Source organism: Benincasa hispida, chromosome 7 (assembly GCF_027475165.1).
Source record: "Benincasa hispida cultivar pf3 chromosome 7, pf3_genome.v1.1, whole genome shotgun sequence".
Taxonomy (NCBI): domain Eukaryota; kingdom Viridiplantae; phylum Streptophyta; class Magnoliopsida; order Cucurbitales; family Cucurbitaceae; genus Benincasa; species Benincasa hispida.
In genome coordinates, this window is record NC_143484.1 from 37,025,977 (window position 1) to 37,039,794 (window position 13,818).

The 13,818-nt window shown below is 32.0% G+C and overlaps 2 protein-coding genes across 2 annotated transcripts; one reads left to right on the forward strand and one right to left on the reverse strand.

The window, feature by feature from the left end:
• Positions 1–1,177: 1,177 nt before the first annotated feature.
• Positions 1,178–6,472, forward strand: LOC120081316 (lactate/malate dehydrogenase family protein). The gene is made up of 14 exons (XM_039036071.2): positions 1,178–1,682; positions 1,825–1,921; positions 2,863–2,949; positions 3,479–3,563; positions 3,875–4,056; positions 4,163–4,233; positions 4,315–4,405; positions 4,502–4,576; positions 4,663–4,764; positions 4,861–4,983; positions 5,484–5,552; positions 5,628–5,696; positions 6,057–6,110; positions 6,210–6,472. The coding sequence occupies exons 1-14, from the start codon at positions 1,525–1,527 to the stop codon at positions 6,261–6,263; spliced, it is 1,317 nt and encodes a 438-aa protein (XP_038891999.1). The 5' UTR covers positions 1,178–1,524; the 3' UTR covers positions 6,264–6,472.
• Positions 6,473–8,309: 1,837 nt separating this feature from the next.
• NAC053 (NAC domain containing protein 53) lies at positions 8,310–11,940 on the reverse strand. The gene is made up of 6 exons (XM_039036070.2): positions 11,557–11,940; positions 11,163–11,440; positions 10,840–11,034; positions 9,169–9,690; positions 8,964–9,084; positions 8,310–8,868 (listed from the first exon to the last, which is right to left on the reverse strand). The coding sequence occupies exons 1-6, from the start codon at positions 11,720–11,722 to the stop codon at positions 8,465–8,467; spliced, it is 1,686 nt and encodes a 561-aa protein (XP_038891998.1). The 5' UTR covers positions 11,723–11,940; the 3' UTR covers positions 8,310–8,464.
• Between the last annotated feature and the right edge of the window lie 1,878 nt (positions 11,941–13,818).

The window sequence follows — 13,818 nt, forward strand, 5'->3', positions numbered from 1 at the left end:
TAATTAGTGTGGAGTTGTAACCACTTACTGATTTGAAATCTTGGAGCCTCAAGTGCTACCATTCATAACGAGCTTTATGAAGAATAAATGTTCTTCAAAGATCGTATCTGTATGACATCTAAGTGTATTTTGGTATCAAGTACTCATGATAAATAATTATTATCATTAATGTCAACGACTACAAATTCTAGTTTTGTAAGATTTGCCATGGTAACACTATCACAAAATATTTTATTTATATTAAAAATTTAATATATAAGCCTGCAAAATAAAATTTTAATTTATTAATTACTATCTTTAGGACCTACCTTCAACGGGAAAAACATCAGAAACTTGTGTTGATAGCGTGTTTAAAATTGATGAACGAAATGAGACACCACAGAAGAACGAATATTGAGAAATAATAATAATAATAATAATAATAATAATAATAATAATATAAATAAATAAATAAATAAATAAATAAATCCAATAAAAGAAAATTAGAAAATCAAAGTAAAAATTATGAAATTATGAGAGGTGGAATATCTCACTATTTCCCTCCTAAACAACATCTCTATTCAAACTCAACAAATGCTATTATTTATAGGTAATTTGGCAGTAGAAAGCGAGCTTATTCGGACATTAATAATGTATAATTATAAGACGCATGGGTAAAATGCACTAAGCCATTTAATGATATATGAAATTTCAATTTAATTTCGTATAATTTATTTATTTATTTTTTGTATAAAGTAGTTAAAGTTCAAGAAATTAAGATTTGAACAATATCACAAACTTATGTAATATAATGTAGACTATGATATAAAGAAACAATCAAAAGAATAATAATAAAAAAAAAACATTCAAAAGAATAATAAAAAAAATCAAAATAATGATTAAAAAAAAATCAAATTCAACTTATCTAGCCCTGCAATCAAAATACAATAATCAGAAATATAACAAACCCGACTTTGCACTCTAAACATTATAATCAGATTCTCAGTAATCCAGATTTCAGATAACAAATGCCTCCGTAATCTGATTTTCAATAATCTTGATTATATTATAGTCCTTCAAACATATCCTTAGAGAATGAAATATTTGTTTTTTTTAAGAGATGTGAACAATGAGAGAATAGATCTTTGTTGTTTTTAAGATACTAAGCTTTGTGTACCGATAGACATCTATTTTTATTATAATAGTTGTAATAGTGCCTAAATTCCTTCGGGAAGACAGCAACATTTGCTCAGCTAGAAAACAGTTAAAAGCCCAAATTCTCAATCTACATTCGACACGTGTCACTCGCAAAGCCTTAGAAAATCATTTCAAATAATCCATTTCTTTCTCTCTTCTTTCATTTTTCTCAATCTTTATCCCATCTCTCCCGCTCTCTCCCACCTCCATAGCCAGAAAGCTTTGCCTCTTCTTCTTTCTTCTCTCAATCCCCAATCCCTCTGAATAAAATTTCCTTTCCCCCCCTCTTCAAATCCGCCGTTTCTCCATTTCTTTCCTCTCTTTCACCTCCCATCTCCCTCTGCTGCAATGGCTGTAGCAGAGTTATCCTCCTCTTTAAAAACTGAACTCAACTTCTCATCCAAGACTGTTTTTCAGTCGAATCGTTTCTCCAACCACCGTCGCTCCTCTTTCCGGCCGTTTTATCGATCCCGAAGTCCCCGAGTCACTTGCTCTATTGCGCCCAAGTGAGCTTCCTTTGTTTGAAATCTTATAACTATATGTAAATTTTTGATTATCTGTGTGATTGTAAGTTTGGAAGTTTTTTTTATGTGTTTATTTTCGAGGAATTACAGACGAATTGTTTTCCCTGTTCAATTTTTTTTTCAGTCAGGTTGAAGCAGCTCCAGTTGCGGCGAAAACAGAGGACCCTAAGAGTAAAAGCGAGTGTTTTGGTGTTTTTTGCCTCACCTATGATTTAAAAGCTGTAAGTTCTTCAATTCTCATGGGGAATTTTTTTGGTTTATTGAAAAAGTATATTTGCATTGTGTCTCAATAACCAATTGTATCCTATGACTTTTTTCTGTAATCTTCCATTACTTAGTACTTACAGTGCTTGGTTGTTTTGTTTGTTCATTCTGAGTTATGATCTAATTATCAAACTAGTGGCACTGCCATTAAGTTCATGCTCGTTATAAAACTACAAATATGTAAAATTGTGTCGTGATTGTTTGAATGTATGAGGGGTTATTTCGAAAGTAATTTGTTTTTTCTTTCATCCCATCTCTTCTTAATAGTATAGAGCTTCAATAGTTGAAGGAATCTAGTGTTCTTTGTCGCTTTTCTGAGATTATCTATCATTTACTCTATTCAACATTTTCTAACCATTGTTCATTAGTTGAAATTTTAATGTGTTTATTGAGGTTATGTGAGATTTCAAGGTACATAAGATCTACTTTCTAATTCTAAAATAAGCTCCTTATAAATTTTACCCTGCCTTAACTTCGTCTGGATCTGTAAATTTTAATATCAGAAAATAGCTAATTGGCTGAAGTATGATGTTGAGGAACCCACGTCGGAAAGATGAAAAGACCTAACAATCTTCATAAGATAGAATACAACACTGTTTCTTTAAAAGAATGAAAATTTCTGTATCCCTCTTCTTTTGGCACCTAACAAAAGCTACACCCTTGGTTTTTGGGGTGATTTGACTTTTTTTTTTTTCCATTAGAGATAGAGAGTTACTCTTAATTCTGGTGTTATTTTTGAGACAACGAAATTATTTCATATGAATGAGATAATATGTCAACTTTGAAAAAATATATTCCATTCATGTGTATATTATTTCATCCTAATTCTTTTGCAGCTAGTTCAGTGAGATTGGACAAAACTTTTCTTTGGCCCTGACATATTTTGTACTCATCACAGGAGGAAGAGACAACATCATGGAAGAAACTGATTAATGTTGCAGTCTCTGGTGCTGCTGGAATGATATCCAATCATCTTCTTTTCAAGGTGAGAATTCAATCCCCAGCCAGTTCACAGAATTGAACCAAAATTTTATTCACTATAAAAGAAGTAAAAATCTTAACCTTTACCAATTTCATAGTTGCATTGAAATTGAATTTCAAAATTCTAGGAAGTAAACTAATAGGATCCTTAACTTTTAATTTAGTGTTTAATAAGTTGAAGAATTTTACAGAATGTATATAGATCAAGATCTTTTTAGACACAGAATTGAAAGTCCAAAGACCAATCAAATAATCGTAAATTTTGGGGACCTATTAAACACTTTTTAAAAATCAGGGTCTAAAGCTTCCTGGTTTCTATTGACAGCTTGTTTTCTTAGTTACTTGAGTGCTAGGGAGAAATGGAGTGAGTATCTAGTTTTCTTTGTTGTATTTCATGTCCTGATATTTTATACATTCAATAAAGAGGAACAATGGTTCTGGTGGTTTGGATGAAATCTTAGGAGAAAACTCAAACTTTTCTCTCATTATATTTTGATGGTTTGGATGAAATCTTATTTTGCTTGTTTCACTAGCTTGCTTCTGGCGAAGTTTTTGGTCCTGATCAACCTATTGCATTGAAGCTATTGGGATCAGAAAGGTCATTACAAGCGCTTGAAGGCAAGTTTGGCACACTTTAAAGATATTCAGTATTGCTTTGAAGATCATTTGATTGCATGGGATTTCTATAGTCACTCTTTTTAAAACTCTTGAGCAGTGAAGATGAAATGCATGTGACAAAAGTTTCTTTTGATTCCTCTATGAAGTTTAGCCTGTATCGGCATTTTTTCCCATGATGTCTTGAGAACAGTTAACATAAGGACTCGCAAGTCTATAATGTTTTAAACCACCGAACTTTATGATTGAACTGCAATCTTCCAACTATCCTACAAACAATCTCCAAGTTAACATTGACATCTCCATATATGCAGGTGTTGCTATGGAATTGGAGGACTCCCTTTTCCCTTTATTGAGGGAGGTGGTGATAAGCATTGATCCATATGAAGTATTCCAAGATGCAGAATGGGCGCTTTTGATAGGAGCAAAGCCTCGAGGGCCAGGAATGGAACGTGCTGGTTTATTAGATATAAATGGGCAGATATTTGCTGAACAAGTACGTTTATTAATTATTTTTTAGATTCATTTTTTCTGCCCCTCCAATAAATATAGGAAATTTGTTACATTTATGTTTTGATGTTATCATTTAACAATAAATAAAGGGCAAAGCTCTAAATGCTGTTGCATCCCCAAATGTCAAAGTCATAGTTGTGGGCAATCCCTGCAATACCAAGTGAGTTCATGTTTTATTCAGCATGAGTTTCTTTTAGTATGTGCAAGATATAACTTCTCTGTTTCTTTTCATTCCATGCAGTGCATTAATTTGTTTGAAAAATGCTCCAAAAATTCCTGCAAAGAACTTCCACGCTTTAACTCGATTAGACGAGAATCGAGCAAAATGTCAGGTACTATATCACTAACGTGCTTGATGCTACTTGCTTTCCTCACATGTAGTATGTTTTGGAATAGATAAAACTTCCTTACTTTCATGACTTATTCAGCTGGCTCTGAAAGCGGGTGTCTTCTATGATAAAGTGTCAAACATGACCATTTGGGGCAACCACTCAACAACTCAGGTCATCACATAGTTCATGCTCTAGAAGCTTAGCTGGCTTCTTTGAATCCCCTCAATTGTATGCTTATTTCGCCGTCTTCAATCCAGGTTCCAGATTTCTTGAACGCAAGAATTAACGGCTTACCCGTTAAAGAGGTTATCAAGGACCACAGATGGCTGGAAGAGGAATTCACTGAAAAAGTACAGAAGGTAATATTACTGGAAAAGGAGTTATACACACATATTGATTGAAATATCTTGATTGACATGTTTACTCACTGGTCAATGAGTTGTCTGGATTTTCAGAGGGGTGGCGTGCTGATTGAGAAATGGGGAAGATCTTCAGCTGCTTCAACTGCTGTATCAATTGTTGATGCTATAAGGTCTTTAATTACTCCAACTCCTGAAGGCGATTGGTTTTCATCTGGGGTAAGCATATATTTTTTGTAGCATCACTTGATACTTATGTATTAATTGTGTACTATTACATTGTTTTATAAGCTGATAGGCCTCTAATTCAGTATACTTCTTCAAGGAAACGAAAGGACAGAAGAGAGTGTTGGCTCGGAAAAATGGTTGAAAACGGGGTGTAGCTAAGGATTCATTTGATATCCATTTGGTTTTTGGTTTTTGAAAATTATGTTTGTTTTGCATCATTACTTGTTTTCATCTTTATTGAAGGAAAATTTTGATTTCTTAGTCAAAGTTCAAAAATAAAAACAAATTTTTGAAAACCATTTCTTTTAAGTTTTCAAATTTTGGTTTGTATTTAGAAACATTTATTAAAAGTAGATAACAAAAAAAAGAAAACCATAGTGTTTATAAGCTTAGGCCTAGGTTGTAGAGTGTTAAGTAAATCCACTATGATTCTTAACATAACCGAATGCATATTAAGAACCTCGAACTCATAAATACTGATCGATTTGCAGGTATATACCACTGGAAATCCTTATGGCATAGCAGAGGATATTGTTTTCAGCATGCCATGCAGATCAAAGGTAATTTTGTTCCCAACTTTCCACTCCTACTTTACTTTCATAGTGTCTTTAATCAGTAATATATCGCTTTTACAGGGAGATGGTGACTATGAACTTGTGAAAGATGTTATATTTGATGACTATCTCCGCAAGCGAATTGCCAAGGTCTGCTATTTTTCATTTCTAATTCAGTAAATGTTAGATCTTCCGGGCTTCATGTACTTATACCATGTTAAATTACCAATCAACCCAAAAACTTAAGTTAATAGGTTACGTTAAATTTGGTTACATTAATACTTCAACAAGAACAGATGAACTAAGCGTCCTACACTCATGAAACAATTTCTCCTCCTTTTCTTTTCCCTCTTAAACAAATATTATGATGCATCCCCCTTTTTTTTGGTTTCTTGTCTGATGAAATTATACAACACAACAAAGCTGATTTTGGTTATCGTCTTGCTACCGGATTTTAGCTTTCGTCGAACTGTCTAAATTCATTTTATTTTGCACTCTTTTGCTTTACAGACTGAAGCTGAGTTGCTAGCTGAGAAGAGATGTGTGGCTCACCTCACAGGAGAGGTCAGATTTAACTTTTTCCTTTTCTTTTTTCCAAGGTAACTTCACATATTTCTGTTATTGATCTATTAACAATGGATCATTTCTTCCATCTTTTCTTAGGGTATTGCTGTATGTGATCTACCAGAAGACACAATGCTTCCTGGAGAAATGTAAGGCTTATCAATCACATGGCTCTGAGCCTCAAAATTTCATATTTGAGCTGCTTTTTCTACTTTCGTATTTGAATTAAACCACATATTATATGTGAATATTGCATGTAAGTTGCGGGAAATGATAGTAAAATTAATAGTAATATATTTGTCTTATCTGAATTTTCCTGAAATGAATCGACGGCAATAAAATATTGGTTTAAGTTTGGTTGATTACCGGTTCCCATTCTGCTTGAAAAATATGTCATGGGGATCTATTTTTTTTATTTTTTTTATTTTTATTTTTTATTTTAAAAAAAAAAAACACCTTTGTTCTCTAAACTTTGTTTACGACGATTTAGTTTCTGTATGTTTAGTTTTATAACAATTTAGTCTTCGAACTTTAGTATGTAATAATTTAGTTTTTGAATTTTAGTATGTAACAACTTAGTCCTTATACTTTCAAATTTATAACAATTTAGTCAATGTCAATATTTAATGTCAATTTTTATTATTTTATGGTGTAGACTTGATATTCTTAACACTAATCTATATAATAGGAACTAAAAATGTTACAAATTTTAAAATACAATGATTAAATTGTTATATACTAAAATTCATTGACTAAATCGTTACAAAATTGAAAATTCAGGAACTAAATTGTTAAAATCTAAAGTGTGGGGATTGAATCATTGCTTTAACAAAAGTTTATGGACTAAGTTTGATGTTTAATTCTTTTTGATGCCATTATATGTATGTGTATATATATATATATATATTACTTTGTTCTTCAAATACAAAAGATGATCATCTCCATGGACCATACAAATCTTATATACAATATTTTGATTTAGGTTATTTAAAACGATGCAGTTTATTTTTGTGATTAAATTTTTTTTAATCGATTATTTGATGGATCTTTGATGTTTAGGGATTATAAAGCATTAAAATTTCATCAATTCATGATTAGAAACTTAGCACTTGCTGATTTTATTTTGATATTAAAAATTTATGTATTCGAATTGGAATACAAATATACTTGCCACGGTATTCTATATGATTATTTTAAATTTTGAGGTAACATTAGCGATTTCAGTATATATTTTATTGAAGTCCACTTTTGAAATCAATTGTCAAATTAAGATCTCGTTTAGTAAACATTTCAATTTTTGTTTTTAATTTTTAAAATTAGACATATTTCCTCTAATTTTCTTACAATAATTTACATCATTCTTAAGTAAAAAAGTTAAGTTTTTAACTAAATTTCAAGAATAAAAACGAGTTTTTAATAACTATTTTTTTTTTTTAAATTTCCAAAATCTGATTCAAAATGTAACTAACAAAACTTGAAAACTATTAGATGAAAGTAAAATGTGTAGACTTAACTTTAAAAAACCAGATGATTTCCAAACATGATCATAATTAAACTCATTTATACTGAAATGGAAGTTGTCTTCATCAAAAATAATAAGATCGATGCTACTAAATTAATACACTGAATTAACGTATATGTTAAATTAGCATGTGAAAGAATAGGACAATTTTAGCACATAAAACAATCTATTTCAAGATATTTTCATAAGAGCCTATAAAGTTTGTGAAGATATTGAACATCTAGTTAAGAACACAAACATTTATGCCCGACATCAAACAAGTTCGTTTTTTTTTTTTATTTAAAAAAAAAATGGTTTATAAATTTATGTTGGTTTTTTCACTATATATCTCTAAGAAGATTAGGATTCTTAAGTTAAATTCAAAAAATAAAATAAAACAAAAACTAACTTTACTCAAACATTGATAGGAAATGAAGAACAAAATAAACGAATTTATATGTGAAAATAGTTACTATTGAACATGACATTTTCTATGTCAATGAAATGAGAGCCAACCTTTGTAGGCAAATTTTGCTTAATTGAAAGATTACGATGGTTCATCCAATGAATTACATGAACATGATGGAATGAGAAGGCTCCTTTGCTCTCATAAACTGGTTAAGTACAGGAAAGCCCTGCAATGCAACTATAAACTCTAGAAAAGTTATAAAATGAAAATACAAAAGAAGAAAGAGGGATTTAAAAGTGAGCCACCAATTCGTTGGCAGTTAGTCTAGTATCTATTGATATATTTGAATAAAGACTGCAGATGGATCTGCAACAACCTGTTGTATTTGGCAGCATAGAAAGTTTCTAAACTACCGCTAAAATACTACTACAAAGTTTCAACAAGTCACCTGGAATGGATGCACCTTCCAACTTTGAAACTTACTGATAGGATTATAACCCAAAACAAGATGAAGAAGTACAAGAAGTAGCGAGATATCAGCGGTCCTGACTTGCTGGAATTTACACCAGCAGTTGGCAACTGGGAGGAATCAATGTTGCCTTCGATGATCCCGTACAAATAGATTAAGTTGAGATCTGAATTCTTGCCATACAAGTTGTTCACATCGTCTCCATTTAGTGCCATATTTCTTATGACAATCATGCCTGCAGTGACACGAACAGAACTCGAAGCTTGTGGAGCTGAATTAAGATGGATAGCAGCATCTTTTGAAGTAAACTGTGAAGCAAATGGAGCAGGAATGCTGCCGAGCATATGACTTGTATGTTTGAGGAATGGATACTTGATATCTGGTATCAGAAAATAAAATGGTAAGAAAGAGTGAACCAAAAACCTTTCAAGTATCTAAATGAAGTGGACAAAAATAACAACTGATTCGACTCACCTGATTCTGCTTTTGGATCCTCGGGTTTTTGCATAGAGGAGGAGGAGGAGGCCTCATTGTCATGACGTAAATCTGCAGTGTGTTTGCTGGCAGATGCATATTCGGTGGCACCACCAGCGACCTGATGAAATATGATACATTAGTGAAAAGTAAATTCCACGTACTAAGACAATAAAAATAAGTTTTGTCATGAAGCAATCTTAACCTCTGCTTGATCAGGAACAGGACTTCCACTTCCGAGAATTTCAGAAGGATTAAATGACATATCTGCATTATCACCATCTGCGTCGAAGAAGGTAAGATACTCTTCAAGCACGTCAAAAGCAGCAGGATCACTTTCAGTATGGTTTGAGAGCTCATTGGATTCCAAAAGTAGTTCATCACTAAAAGAAAGATTATCAGAAGTACTAAAGAATGCCTCATGCAATATGTAACGACCATCCACATCACCAGCATCGACTTCATCAGCCACATTAGTATCAGCATCATTGCTTGGCTCAGCAAGATACTCATGTTTGACCAATCTGTCATGTAACCCACACTCGTCTGGTAAAACAAAGAACTTCCGTCCGTCAGGAAGCTCTGATGTCTCGCATATGCCTACTGCAGGCTTTTGATCATCTTCAATGAAGTTGTCCGATTGCTCAATAGAGTTGCTGGTCTCACCATAATAGAAGTTAAATGGTGGAGGTGGAGCACTTTCAGACAGAATACCTTCATCAACATTCTGGGGAAAAGAATTTAACAAGATTTTGATATCTCCCAACTAATTAAAAAGTGATTTATCAAACAGGAAACAATCACAACCCATCGACTTCCACAAACAGAATTCATGGACAAATACTCTAGATTTCAAGGACGAAGGAACATTGGGTATTAAGATCCCATATCATCAGTCTCTCTCTTTCATTTCCCAGTTTTGACGATAATGTAGACTTGTACAACATAAGCCAGTAAAAAGAATGTCAAATAGTGAACTGAAATATTTATCATTCTTCTTCAATAAGAAAATATACTGCTTTTGCCATATTAATTAATTAATTGCTACCAGCCTTGTGACTTCCAAAAGAGCAGCCAACACTTTTAACACAGCCATGGTCCATCTCAATTTAGCATGCTTCTGAAAAATTGTTTTAATATGTCGCAGTCAGTTGTTACTCTTTCACCCACTGTCCCACATTCTTTTCGTCCCATTTTCCCCCTAATGTGTATTTTCCACTCATGAATTTCACAAATCCGTCTAGTTTCTCACTACATTTTTCCACCTGGTATAGCTATCTCTATGACACCAACAAGCAACTAATTTGAAAATTAATCCTATCACATCACAACTTGATCATAGAGCCAGTTGCTCATTTAAATTTCAATCCAAAAACCAAAATGCAACTAGTTTCAACTCTTAAATAAATGCATTAACTCTAGGTGTAGGGTAGAATCGTCTTGGGTTAGAAAGGGTGCTTTGCTCCAAACCTAAGAGATTCTGGAAGTTATCCCTCATTCCTCTATGGTTTTTGGGTATTTTCCCCTCTTAGTGAGTTGTTACAAAATATATTTACAACCCCTCCCTGGTAAATCGTTCAATCATTGTATATCACAATTCATGCTCAACCACGTATTATTTACTCAACACTTGGGGGCATATGTTCCTAATTGCCTCGGGCGACTTCTTAGCAATCATTCTACACATTCAACAGTCTAGGTTTCTTTCAAATCTTCACCCTCTCTCATATAGATCTGCCCATGATCTCTTTCAACGCATTCTATATCATATTTCGGAAACACTAAACTAAACATTATTTAAAGGCAGATATAGTACACAACCATTTCACTTAATGCTGCAAGTAATTTATAGGTTATGATATGGTAATGTACATACCTCGCTGAAGTCATCGCCTTCAACACAAACACCTCCACCCCCTAGCAATTCTTCGGCCACTTGATCATCACCAGGTACCACAGCCAGCTCTTCATTTTCTTCCCATTCCTCCTCAATAAAAGGGGCACCATACTGTTCTCCATTTTTTGGTCCAGTACCACTCTTCTGGAATATCCTACACAGCACAAATGCATCCTTCCAACCCAACAAAGAAACCAACAGATCCAAAAACAATTACAAAAACACTTTCCAATAAAACATAAATCACAAATCAAAGAGACAAAAAACAGAGAGAGAGACTAAAAATTTCGCCCTATTCTTACCTGCACAATTGCAATCTTTCCCATCTCTTCGTCAGTGAGTTTGTATTCATGCATCACCCAATTGGTTCGTGCACCACGAGGAGCTCGCCCAATATGATACACAAGGGTCTTCTTCATTCCAACAGTCCTCGCGCTATGGCGGACCGGCCGGTCCTTTCCCGTCGTCTTCCAGTACCCTTTCTCCGTAGCCCTATTGGTCCTCGAACTATTGCCATATTTCTTATCCAAAGCACTGAAGAAGTACCACTCCAAATCTCTACTCTTCAGCTTCGATTTCCCTGACAAATCCAAGAATACAACTTCAATTCCACAAGAATCCAAAGGGAAGGAGAAAATAAATGACAAAAATCAAACAAAAATCTCAATAAGAGAAGAAAAAGAAGATGGGGTTGACCAGGGAGATCCCAAGGTTCGGATTTGTAGATGTCTATGACAGAAATAGGATCAAAACGAAAGGGTTTTCCAGAAACTTTGCGCTTCAAGTAGTAACTGACGAGTTCTTCATCAGTTGGGTGAAATCGGAAGCCAGGTGCTAAGGAAGTAGCAGAATCTCGACCCATTAATCAAGCAAATGATAGAATTTAGGGTTTTGAATTGAAACTGAAAATTTTCAGATTTGAGATTAGAATTGAATTGGGAGGAGAATTATGAAGTTCGAAGAGTTAGGGTTACGGTTTCTTCGGAAGGGAAAAAAATTAAATAATCTCAAAAACGAGCTGGAAAGAGAAGAAAATATATACAGAAATGTCCGGTAAAAGTCGACTCCCACAAGGGGAATGCTACTGTCACATGTGTCGACAAATAAGACCGTCACAGCGCTTACGTGTCAATAACAGATTTTTTTGATAATTGGATCAAAGTGTGCCACTAGAAAAATTTGTAGATACTTTTTTTCTTCGTATATAACTTAGTAGTAGATCTATCTTTTTTAAAAAAATAAATAAATAAATAAAATCATACAAAAAAAAATTATATTACACTATATTTAGAAATTTTTCCAATGCCACAAAGAAATTTTTATTTACTCAAACTTATCGATTTCGAAGTTAGATATTTGATTTTCCTAATCTACATATTATTAGAAAAATGAATTTTTTTTTAGAGAATTCTTGAGATAATTTATATACTACCGTAGTGTTTGTTATTCTCCTTCACAATCATTAAATGATATATTAATTTATTTCATGTATCTCACATTAATCTTAAATAAATGCTACCATCAGGACAAATAATAAATAAAAGTAGTACAAAAAAATCTCCCTAATATAGTAGTATAGGAATTTTTTCAAAAAAATTTCATACTACCACGAAAAAATGTTTTAGTACTATAATAATATGAAAAAAAAAATCATATTCCTTCCATTTATTATTTATCACATCATACTTTTAAAATAGTTTAGGGTCCAATTAGATTAAAAATATATTTATGAAGATAAATTTTTTATGTGAACAAAGAGAATATGGTATTTTAGTAGTATTAGAAAATTTTACATTATTTATCTGCCATGATGGTAGAATCTACGAATAATGTAGAGTTCACAAAATAACTTAATATATAATTTAAATCATGAAATATGTTAGTAATACTATCATAATACTAGATATTTTCTGTGTCACAACGTTATTGATGGTGATAAATGGATGACGCTATATTGTCAAATAATCTATTTACAAAATTCTCTCTAAAAAAAAGTTATTAACAAAATTCTTGTTGACGTGGCTTGATCAACTTTAGTTACTTTACCTAACAGGCTAACTGTGGAAAAAAAATTAAAAGAAAAAGAAAAAGAATCTAATAAGAATCTTCTTTAAACCTCTTCACTTTATTTTTACTACTTTTTTTAATAAAAAAAAAATCTGCGAACTACTTTTTAAAATATTCATATGAACTTACAAGAAATTTTGTAGGAATTTTCTAACATATCCAAAGAAATTTTAGAAAGATTATTTTATTTCACCTCTTAAATTAAAATAAAGTATTTTTTAATACCATAAAAGTACAAATGTCTGAGTCAGACCCCTTTTGCTAATTTTGACTCTATCTACCTTTACAAATTTAAGTCCCAAATAAAATTTCCATTCACGTGTCAACTTTATATATATAAATATAAATAAAAGATTTAATGATTTCATCTGAATTTGATGGAGGAGGATTTTAAATTAATACGACATTGCTTAGTAATAAAGATACAAATTAATATAAAAATATCAATTTATATCTCTTAATTTTAGATATCATATCAAATTAAACAATAAATTAATAATTGTATCAATTTAAACTTTAAACTATTATAAGTGTATAAATTTAAATCTTAAACCTTCATAATTATATCAATTTAAATCCTCCATTATGTTATATTTTGATACACTTGTGAAAGTTTAAAGTTCAGGGTTTAAATTGATATATTTATGACAGTTCGGGGTTTAAATTGATACACTTATGAAAGTTTAGAGTTTAAATTGATACAACTTCCAAAGTTTAAGGTTTAAATTGATACAACCCTCAAATATTAGGGTTTAAATTGATACAATTCTTAGTTTAAGGTTTAAATTGATACAACTTCCGAAGTTTAAGAGTATAAATGATATTTATCCTAATTTTTTAAAAAAGAGATTAACATAATAAAAATTGATGATTAAATCTTTTACTCCATTA